Source organism: Rosa chinensis, chromosome 2 (genome assembly GCF_002994745.2).
Source record: "Rosa chinensis cultivar Old Blush chromosome 2, RchiOBHm-V2, whole genome shotgun sequence".
In the NCBI taxonomy this organism is placed as follows: domain Eukaryota; kingdom Viridiplantae; phylum Streptophyta; class Magnoliopsida; order Rosales; family Rosaceae; genus Rosa; species Rosa chinensis.
The window spans coordinates 43,008,418-43,020,555 of NC_037089.1; the positions used below are offsets into that span (position 1 = coordinate 43,008,418).

The window sequence follows — 12,138 nt, forward strand, 5'->3', positions numbered from 1 at the left end:
AGACATCAGGGGGAGATGTCTACATGTTCGTCTCGAATCGTGAAGGGTGTGTTGTGCTCTTTTTCCCCTTCGACCGAGGTTATTTTTGTCCCACTGGGTTTTTGTTACTCGGCAAGGTTTTTAATGAGGCAACGAGAGAAGCACCACGTTTGGGCAACACAAAGGGAGTGTTCAAGGAAAACCTAATTTGTGTTTAGCCCAAACTCTAGGTTACTTGATCTAGTGGTAATAGGATTCGATTAGAAGGATCTAGAATCCTAATCAATGTAGAATTACTTTCCTTGTATGATTGAGATTCTATGCATTGTAATCCTCTATATAAAGAGGCCCCTATTATCAATGAGAATACACAGCAAATTTCTCTCAAATTCAATTTCTCTACAACAAATTGTAATTAATGGAATTTTAGATTAATGGAGTTAAAGATTCCATCATTTATAAATTGTATAATTTTCTCATCCAAACACACCGTTAACCTACCGCTGTAATTCCTTGTGAAACTCTCCGAGATCTCAGACGAGACACTGACATCGTCAACCTCACCTCCTCCCTTCCGACTTGGTCTGTTTCGAAAGATCTTAACATAGTCCATGATGGACCCATCACACCAAACATGAAAAGGACCCGTTCAGCCGCGCCCTCTGCTCATCAAAAGGCCAGAGGCCTCTTCGACTTGGATAGCCACTAGATGAGAACAGATTTACAATTGAGAGGGGAATCTAGTATATGCACGTGCAGTGCGTTCCTTTGAGAATGAAAAATGAATTGGGATTTTTCATCTTTTAGGTAATCATAGAAAAGATTGACCCAATAACATTTTAATGATCAATATGCAAAAAAAATTCGGACGGTACATTAGAGGTGTATCACAAGATTATATCAAATAGCATAAGCCTACAATTTAGGGTTTGAACTTATTTTTTTCATTTCTTCACGATGTGTATATAGTCTATTTACTCTATCAATGACCTATACTTTGGGCAGTTTGAAACTTGATGAAGTCTTTAACACCAGAAAAATATATGTTCTTATAGCTTCTATGAGTATGGTAATTTCCAATCACGGGGTTCACTTGGCCAGTTTGGTTTCCAAAATGCACCTCTCAGCCTCTCCACCATGAGGTTTCGTGAAGTTGTGATTTTGTTTATGTTTGAATTTAAATGTTCATGTAATTTAACTGCATATCGTCTGATTAATTAAAATTTATCTGAGAATTTTACACTAGTAATAGAGAAAACTGGAAAGCTGAAAAGAGTAGTCTTGTTCCAAGTCGGAATTTCATCCACTTAATTTGGAGAGAGTGAGAACTAGGGTTGGAGAGAGTTAACAAAAGTTATCAGCCTGTCCGGCGGCGCCCCCGCGTCGGCCGTGGCTCCCTGCTCCATCGACGAGTGGCGGGTGTTGCCGGTCGGGATCTTGGGATCTCAGGGGTCCTCCTCTGCTCTTTGCATTGCCGGTCAAGGTCTGGTACTTCTCTTCTTTTCTCTGAGATGGCATCGTCGGTGTGGAGGTCGGATGGGTGGTGGTCGGCGTGGAGTAAGTGGTCAGAGGCCAGATCATGGCGGCGGTATACCATGGATCGTATGGCGCTGACTTCTAATCTACGGTGGGTCGCTAGACGGAGACGGCAGCTGTGCTGGATCTGGGTTTTCAAGGTGGTGGGCATGGCAGAGGCAAGGCACAGTGAGTCTTTCATCGATTTCTTGTTGATAGATTTGCTGTGGTTTGCTGTATGGTTTAGTAGACACCTTCGACTTGGGGAGATTGAAGACATGAGGATGCGGTGGTGGTGACGCGCTTTTGGGAAGCGCGTAATTTAACCCTGAAAATATCGTTAGTAGTATAAGTAAATAGGGATCGTTCTATCCGGGGATTGAGGGTACACTTGTAATTGTGAAACAAATAAAGAAAAGTATTATTTACAAGAATAAAATAAAGAATATAAATATATACAATTGTATAAACAAATAAAGAATTAAAATAATAAAGTATTATTTACAAAAATAAAATAAAGAATATAAATATATACAATTGTATAAACAAATAAAGAATTAAAATAATAAAGTATTATTTACAAAAATAAAATAAAGAATAAATATATACAAGTAAACACAAATAAGGGGGGATTAGGATTCTTAAAATTAAAATAAATAAAATAAAGAAAATGTAAAAACACATGTACAAGAATGAAACATAAGAAACAAAGATTAAAACCACATCCATATGCAAGAAATCCAATTACAATTCCTATAGTTGATTTTAAATGTCATGAGAGAGGAGTTGATCATGTGAAACATTCGAAAGCAAATGATTTCCCATATTTTACTTTTCAATGCTAATTAACCTAAGCGAAAGCACCTAGATTAATCCTATCAAACATGCAATCAAGCCCTAGAAAGCTAGTCAATCATGACATGTTCAACGCATTAGACATAGAGAAAGGCTATCAACTCAAGTGTACAACTTAGTTATGGAAAAGTCCACCTAATTGCAATCCTCTTCAATTGAATTCGATTTTTGTCCAAAACCTTTACTACTTTGATTCAAGTTTACACAAAACGAAAAGTCGATTTCATGTTCTTAAACCTAGCACCAATTACATGCAAATCCTATAAGTGTCGACCCAAATAAGATAAACATATAAAAGTTTTCTATCAAGCAAATTCAATCGAACAAACTCACATAAGCAACTTAGAATCACAATTATGGAATTCGAAAACTTTATTTAAACATAGAAGTTGGGTTTAAACTTTACCCTAAACATTATTGTTAACTAGAAACAAGTTCATATGAATTCAAACAAGGAAAACAAAAGATCATTACAAGGAAAAAGAATGAATTACACCGTGAGTGGAGATGGAGATGGAGATGGAGAGCTAGATGGTTGGATCTTGAATCTTGGAAGCAAGCCTTCAAGGTGGATGATGGAGGATATGATCTTCACGGCTCCTTCTTCTTCTTCCTCTCCTTGCTTGAAAATGCAGAACTTTGCAACTAGAGAATGGAGAAGGAAAATGGAAAGGAAATGGAGAGACAAAGAAGATGAGATGGATGAAGGAATGTGTAGGAAAATGGAAAGGAAATGGAGAGACAAAGAAGATTGAATGGATGAAGGAATGTGTTTTAGAGTGAGAGGAGAAGGTGTTTATATAGGGAAGAGAAAGAAGAGTGAAATTGGAAAAGATGGAGTAAATTAGTGTGAGTAATGATGGAGAAAACATGATGATTACACCCTAAAACATGGAATGTTTTTGGGTGATGATGATGGTGGATTAGTGTGAGAAATGATGGAGAAAACATGATGATTACACCCTAAAACATGGAATATTTTTGGGTGATGATGATGATGGATTTCCTACTCATTTACTTCAATTTTATCTCCACCATTTGTAGGTAAGTGTGGACATAATGCTCATTTCACCATCATTTACTCCAATGTACCTAAGAAAATAGAAATTGAGTTAAAAATCGATTCGTTAAGGAATTAACTAAGCAAAATGTGAGGAATTAACTATTAAAATATCACATTAAAATGCTCCTATCAGGTGGCTTGCCGGTGGGTCTTCTGACGACAAGGGTGAGGAGTACTGTGGCGGCGACTTCTTTCTTTTGGTTAAAGTCTTGGTTTTAGTTAGGTTGCTTGTTAGTTTACTTTGGTTATTGGTTAGTTTACTTTGGTCAATAGTTGGTCCCTACTCGTTTGAGCTAGGGTTGGGTCAAATTGATGTGCCATGGATGTGGTGTCTTTCCTGGGGACGAGTTGGTGTAATTTCGGTTTTATCTTATGGTCAATGTGCTAACAAGTGATCCTTGCACGTGGTCTGGTTTCATTGGGGCGCGGTGTGGAAGAGGGCGGTGGTTTCTCTGGCGGTTGTCTATGGGTTGTTATCGAGTTTCTCGGGGTTATCTGTAGCCTGTGAGGTTGGGCGAAATAGGTGGTTAGGGGTTGGGCTCTTTTGGCTCATGGATGTCATCCTGGATGACGGACCCGTAACTAGTTCGGTTTTTAGGGAGGAGAGTGGGGAGTTCTTGTCCATCACCGGTCATTCCCATATTATGTAATCTTGGTTATTTTCAATAAAGGATTCTTATTCTCAAAAAAAAAAAAAGTAATAGAGAAAACCAGCCCCCAAAGTTGAGGATGATCGAGTACATAAATTTTATTATTGAAAAGTCAATTATTTTTTAGAAAATTGTTCTATGCACCGATAATGCAAGTAAACGAGCACATTCAACAGATCTCAGCCGTTGATATTTATAGGTAATTTTTTTTAATAACAAAAAAATAACTTGATGTTATCTAACCGTCTAACAAGCACGTCGATACATTGAATACTCTCTCTTTCTTTTATTTATTTATTATATTTTTATTGGTTTGTTGTCAGTGTAAACAATTGAAAAAGTGTGGCGAACCCTATTATATCAGGCGTGCTCGAGTTACGCTTCATTCAGATCCTGACTAATGCAAAAAGTGCAAAAGAAAGCAGATTGTGTACATACATGTTCAATGAAATTATGAAAATCACGCATTTCATGAAGGCAGAGCATGAGATATCTCATCGAAATAAAAAAGTGTAGAGGATATCCTCAAATCTTAAAAAGATTTGCATCAAGAATTAAAAATTATATCAATGATATGGGGTTTAATTAGCACTGCATGACTACATTGCCCTCAATATCATAAGAAACATGCATGAGAAATAATTTATATCAACATGCAACATGTGATCCTGAGTCCTGACAAGGATGCTTACGTTTGTTCTGTTCTACAATTATTTCAGATGATACCCCACAATCAATTTTTTACCTCCAACATGATGCAATTCTGCCTCCTCCCACTTGGGCAGGGCAATGGACAGGATGAGATTTCAATATCATCCATTTCTTGCAGACTATTCCCCACCTCAATTCCATACACCAATTTCCAATAACAAAATATCGCTAAGTTTAATTTTATGTTCCAAATTTAAGCATGTATAGCTTCAGAGAGGATCAGACGAAGACGTCTGCAGTGCAATAAAAGTGCGGATGTTCACCCTCTCATTTTGATTAGGCGCCAACATGGACTATGGACATCATCTTCTGAACGAGCATATTTATAGCTTAAACAAAATGCATTGTTTATAAATTTCTATAGCTTAAATAATTAGCACCATCAACAGGGCCACCAATTAGCAATATAGTCGTAGAAAAATAGAAACAATCCAAAACTCACTCATCTGTTGAATGTATTCATCTGTTGTCATATACAACAAAAACAACATAATTAAATAGCAACACAAAAGAAAGCAGCAGGATTGTCATTCTTTTTTTTAATTTTAGGAAAAAAATCATAAATAGTCATTAAGTTATAACTCATTCGACACTTAACTCACTGTATTTTCAACAATATCACTTAACTCACTCACTTTTACATCCGTCTTTCACTTAACTCACTGCCGTTAGGCCTCATCAAAAAGCCCGCGGATCAAGTGGGCCGATGGAGGCCCGCCGGCCCGGAGGGCTTTTAGCCCAGCCCGGCCCGTCAAAAAACCAGCAAAAGCCCGCCTTGGTGGGCCGAGGGCCGGCCCGCCTAAAGCCCGCAAAAACCCGGCCCGGCCCGTAGGCCCGGCCCGCCAAAGGCCCGCTAGGCCCGGCCCGTAAAAGCCCGTAAAATATTATATATATATATATATATATATATATATATTTGTAGTTATGTGTGTGTGTGTTTATAAATATATACACACACACATAGATATATATATTTGTGTGTGCTTATATATATATATATATGTGTGTGTGTGTGGGTTTATATATATGTATATATATTTATATATGTGTGTGTGTTTATATATATAATATATATATAGAGATATATATATGTGTGAGTGTGTGTGTTTATATATATGTATATATATATTTATATATGTGTGTGTGTTTATATATATAATATATATAGAGATATATATATATATATGTGTGTGTGTGTGTGTGTGTTTATATATATGTATATATATTTATATATGTGTGTGTTTATATATATAATATAATAATATATATATAGATATATATATATGTGTGTGTGTGTGTGTGTGTGTGGAAGTTCTTATACTTCTATTATTCTATATAGAATATGTGCATATATATATATTCTACATATCGGTAATCGGTTGACCAATTAGATCGGGTTCAAAACTATGGTGAAATTGACTAAATTTTTAACCACACGCATAATTTATTGTAATAAACTCATCCAACGGTCGGTTTTTCCATTTTCTTTGAATTGATAGGGGTTGCTCTTTGGAGTGTATGATATATAAATATAGGTTTATAAGAGTAACTACGTTTGACCTAATTGATCGAATTCGAAACAATAACGAAATTAGCTAGATTTTCTACAATCACCATAAAACATTACAATCTCTCCATCGAGCGGTTGGTTTCTCCGAATTCATTTTCTACTTCATGGTTGCTTTAGAATGAACCTAAACAATTTAAATGCAATGTATAAGTCATACAACTAAAGGAATAAAATTGGTATACACCAATGTGTTTGTAATTAAAATTAATTTTTTTTATCTTATGTCCACGCACATCCATCGATGGAATATATACAAACGTGATGTGAAAAAATAAGCACGTTTCGCGATTGCCACTCCATCGGTCAACCAATAAACATATAAGTGACTACGGTTGACCAATCCGATCGGATTCGAAAATATTGTGAAATTGGCTAAATTTTTTACCACACTCATAATTTATTGTAATAAACTCATCCAACGGTCGGTTTTTCCATTTTCTTTGAATTGATAGGGGTTGCTCTTTGGAGTGTATGATATATAAATATAGGTTTATAAGAGTAACTACGTTTGACCTAGTTGATCGAATTCGAAACAATAACGAAATTGGCTAGATTTTCTACAATCACCATAAAACATTACAATCTCTCCATCGAGCGGTTGGTTTCTCCGAATTCATTTTCTACTTCATGGTTGCTTTAGAATGAACCTAAACAATTTAAATGCAATGTATAAGTCATACAAATAAAGGAATAAAATTGGTATACACCAATGTGTTTGTAATTAAAATTAATTTTTTTTATCTTATGTCCACGCACATCCATCGATGGAATATATACAAACGTGATGTGAAAAAATAAGCACGTTTCGCGGTTGCCACGCCATCGGTCAACCAATAAACATATAAGTGACTACGGTTGACCAATCCGATCGGATTCGAAAATATGGTGAAATTGGCTAAATTTTTTACCACACTCATAATTTATTGTAATAAACTCATCCAACGGTCGGTTTTTCCATTTTCTTTGAATTGATAGGGGTTGCTCTTTGGAGTGTATGATATATAAATATAGGTTTATAAGAGTAACTACGTTTGACCTAGTTGATCGAATTCGAAACAATAACGAAATTGGCTAGATTTTCTACAATCACCATAAAACATTACAATCTCTCCATCGAGCGGTTGGTTTCTCCGAATTCATTTTCTACTTCATGGTTGCTTTAGAATGAACCTAAACAATTTAAATGCAATGTATAAGTCATACAACTAAAGGAATAAAATTGGTATACACCAATGTGTTTGTAATTAAAATTAATTTTTTTTATCTTATGTCCACGCACATCCATCGATGGAATATATACAAACGTGATGTGAAAAAATAAGCACGTTTCGCGGTTGCCACGCCATCGGTCAACCAATAAACATATAAGTGACTACGGTTGACCAATCCGATCGGATTCGAAAATATGGTGAAATTGGCTAAATTTTTTACCACACTCATAATTTATTGTAATAAACTCATCCAACGGTCGGTTTTTCCATTTTCTTTGAATTGATAGGGGTTGCTCTTTGGAGTGTATGATATATAAATATAGGTTTATAAGAGTAACTACGTTTGACCTAATTGATCGAATTCGAAACAATAACGAAATTGGCTAGATTTTCTACAATCACCATAAAACATTACAATCTCTCCATCGAGCGGTTGGTTTCTCCGAATTCATTTTCTACTTCATGGTTGCTTTAGAATGAACCTAAACAATTTAAATGCAATGTATAAGTCATACAACTAAAGGAATAAAATTGGTATACACCAATGTGTTTGTAATTAAAATTAATTTTTTTTATCTTATGTCCACGCACATCCATCGATGGAATATATACAAACGTGATGTGAAAAAATAAGCACGTTTCGCAGTTGCCACGCCATCGGTCAAACAATAAAACATATAAGTGACTACGGTTGACCAATCCGATCGGATTCTAAAATATGGTGAAATTGGCTAAATTTTTTACCACACTCATAATTTATTGTAATAAACCCATCCAACGGTCGGTTTTTCCATTTTCTTTGAATTGATAGGGGTTGCTCTTTAGAGTGTATGATACATAAATATAGGTTTATAAAAAATTAGTGTCTTTAAAAATTTATTTATCAATAAATTAGTATCTATAAATAAATATAGATTTTTTTTGGTACAATATAGTTATATTGATCTATTATCTTTGGTTGTATTTGATCATTATCCATTGAATTTCCAAAGCTTGATTAAAAAAAAAAACTTGTGTCTTTAAATATTTATTTATAAATAAAGCCCGCAAGGCCCGGCCCATAAAAGCCCGCAAGGCCAAGCCCGGCCCGGCCCGAAAAAGCCCGCTTTATATGGACGGGCTTGGATCCTTTGATTTTTAATAAAGCCCGGCCCGCAATTATTTAAAAATATGGCAAGGCCCGGCCCGGCCCGGCCCGAGCCCGCTATGAATGGGCCGGGCCGGGCCCGGCCCGGCCCGTTGACGACCCCTAACTGCCGTTAATTCTACCATTAGAAACTATTAAAATTGAGGGTATATTTGTTAAAACGCCTAAAATACTTTTTTAACTTGATTTCAATTTTTTTTAATTTCTGAAATTTCTAATAAAAAAAATTTATTTTAATTTAAATTTAATTTGAAAATTAATATTTGTCAATTTTTTTTTAAGTTGAAATGCATTTTTTTAGTGTTTAGACAAACATACCCTCAATTTTAATGGTAGAATTAACGACAGTGAGTTAAATGAAAGACGAATGTAAAAGTGAGTGAGTTCAGTTAAGTGTATTGTTGAAAATACAGTGAGTTAAGTGTCGAATGGGTCATACCTGAGTGACCATTTGTGATATTTTTCCTTAATTCTAAGAGAGGATTTCATTTTTCTAGAGTTAAGGGTAATTTGGGATTTTAATTTCTAGGATTAAGGGTAATTTCCATTAATGTATTGAAATTGGTCCAACAATAATCCGAAAAAAAAAAATTAAACTGGTTACTCTGAAGTCTATATATAATAAATAAAATAAAAAAGTCTATATATAGTGCTCATTACATGTGTTCTGATATACAACACACTGAGTTGATCAATATGGAAAGGCTAAACAGCTTTAGACACCTTAACCAAAAATGGTCAAATGGAGAGCATTCCAACGAGCTACTTCATGCTCAAGCCCATATCTGGAACCACATCTTCAGCTTCATAAACTCCATGTCCCTCAAATCTGCAATTCAACTAGGTATACCAGATATCATCAACAAACATGGCTACCCCATGACTCTTTCTGAGCTCACATCTGCACTACCAATCCACCCAACCAAATCCCACAGCGTCTACCGCCTCATGCGAATATTGGTGCACTCTGGCTTCTTTGCTAAGAAAAAGCTGAGTAAAACTGATGAGGAAGGTTATACCCTTACTGATGCTTCCCAGCTCCTTCTGAAGGATCACCCCTTAAGCCTAACGCCCTTCTTAACTGCCATGCTCGACCCTGTTTTGACCAAACCATGGAATTACTTGAGCACTTGGTTCCAAAACGATGACCCTACGCCATTTGACACAGCACATGGGATGACATTTTGGGATTACGGGAACCATCAGCCAAGTATTGCCCATTTCTTCAACGATGCCATGGCTAGCGATGCTCGGTTGGTCACCAGCGTGATCATCGATGATTGCAAAGGAGTGTTTGAGGGATTAGAGTCATTGGTCGATGTTGGAGGTGGTACAGGAACTGTGGCAAAGGCCATTGCTGATGCATTCCCACATATTGAATGCACTGTACTTGATCTCCCACATGTGGTGGCTGACCTGCAAGGAAGTAAGAACTTGAAATATACTGGAGGTGACATGTTTGAGGCAGTTCCTCCTGCCGATACAGTTTTACTCAAGGTAATTAAATTTCAGATATAATTGTATGATTTGTATCCTAAAAAAGTTTGGATATTATGTATATTTCTTCTATATGCTATTCTACTTGCGATTAAAATGCATTATTTTAGGCAACTATTTAAAACACAAAGTAACAGTCACTCCTATATCTAATTCACTGACCAATATAAAACTCGATCTGGACCAAGACCAAAGCACTTCTAATGCTTTTCGTTATCTTATGTCACGAGCAGTGGATATTGCATGACTGGAACGATGAAGAATGTGTCAAAATACTTAAGCGATCTAGAGAGGCAATTACAAGCAAGGACAAGAATGGCAAGGTGATTATCATAGATATGATGATGGAGAACCAGAAAGGCGATGAGGAATCAATTGAAACGCAGCTGTTCTTCGACATGCTGATGATGGCCCTCGTCACAGGAAAAGAAAGGAATGAGAAAGAATGGGCTAAGCTCTTCACTGATGCTGGTTTCAGTGACTATAAGATAACTCCCATTTTGGGTTTAAGGTCTCTCATTGAGGTTTATCCTTGATAATTATAATGACAGCCTGTAAACAGCAAAGCCAAATGTTACTTGGCTCTACTTCAGAAAATAATAATGTGGTACTGCTCTCCTTCTCTATCAATAAATAAAAGGTTTTATTGCTTATTAATCAGGAATTCCCTAATTTGCTTTGGAAGCTCATGCTTCAAACCAATGGTAGGTATTTCTCATTTTTTAAGTTCCAGTCCAGTTGCACTGGCTTTTAGGATTTTTCTTTTCCTTTCACGAAATTGTATGTTAAGATATGCTTTGTTCAGAATAACCTCTACTAAAAACTGAAAAATTCACTGACAAGAAATATATTTTCAACTACTATGATCTTCTCAAGTAAAGCAGTGGAAAGTGAAAGAAAAGAATCTTCCAAAGTTCTTTTTTTTTGGTCTGCAGAACCTTAAAAAAATTAATACCTGCATATTCTTTTATAAAAAATAAAATTGAATTTGGTTTATGTTACAATCCCCTCCATTATAACCAAAAAAAGAGAGAGAGTAATGGAATGTTTAAACCATCAAGTAGCAAGCCTGCAAATGTATCTATGCTTAGGCTGAGCTGAAAATTGGACACACACTTGGATTTTGGAACATATATCAGATGGACTGGACCTAATGAAAGAATTCATAAATGCTAAACACCGATGCAATGAGATACATGGAAAAAGGGGATTTTGCCGTCCATTGATTTTGCAACGAAAATTGTCCCTAATGGCTAATGTCTTGGCACTTTGATTATTATTACAAAACATTCCCATTCTGATAGGCAAATCGAGCAATCGATAGGACTTGGTTCCATTTGGTTTTGGTTTTTTTTGGCAGGAACCAGATCGAACCTGGAAACTCGGTTCAACCCCAATCTAGGGAAATGATTTTGTAGTGTAGTCCTTTAACTTGAACATGATTAAGAGTTTCTATTAGGACTTCCAAATCTGCTCACTTGACCTCACTCTATTATGAATTATTAAATGACATATATAACCTATTATAAAATGACTATTAGGGACAATAATTATACCCAAAAAATTGTTATATTTATTTTCTCTAGACTTTCCAATTTAATAATATTAGATTGCATTCTTTATTATTTTCCCTATCTATTTTCATTTTCCAATTTCACTACACATTCTTTATTATTTTCCCTATCTATTTTCATTTTCCAATTTCACTACATACTCATTAAAGCATTCATATATATATTTATTAAGAAATAAAACAATGATTAAGATAAAAATGTATGATATGCATATTGAACGCATATTGGTCAGCGAGAACAAAATAAATTGTACTATACCCTAAATCTAAATCTATCCATTATATTTGTAAAAAGAAAAAGAAAAAAAAGAGCTAGCAAATAAAAATAAATAAAAAATATTTAAATAATTAATCATGAGGTACAAAA

At 35.4% G+C, this 12,138-nt stretch overlaps 1 protein-coding gene across 1 annotated transcript; it reads left to right on the top strand.

The window, feature by feature from the left end:
* Positions 1-9,367: 9,367 nt before the first annotated feature.
* LOC112190553 (probable O-methyltransferase 3) lies at positions 9,368-10,858 on the top strand. The gene is made up of 2 exons (XM_024329987.2): positions 9,368-10,198; positions 10,432-10,858. Exons 1-2 carry the CDS (start codon positions 9,398-9,400, stop codon positions 10,732-10,734), a joined length of 1,104 nt encoding a protein of 367 aa, XP_024185755.1. The 5' UTR covers positions 9,368-9,397; the 3' UTR covers positions 10,735-10,858.
* Positions 10,859-12,138: the final 1,280 nt, after the last annotated feature.

What these genes read in the sequence shown, in the direction of transcription:
- LOC112190553 (XM_024329987.2), top strand. Translation starts at nt 9,398, where the DNA reads ATGGAAAGGCTAAACAGCTTTAGACACCTTAACCAAAAATGGTCAAAT. An exon ending in CCGATACAGTTTTACTCAAG is followed by an intron (nt 10,199 to 10,431) that starts GTAATTAAATTT and finishes TGTCACGAGCAG; the next exon opens with TGGATATTGCATGACTGGAA.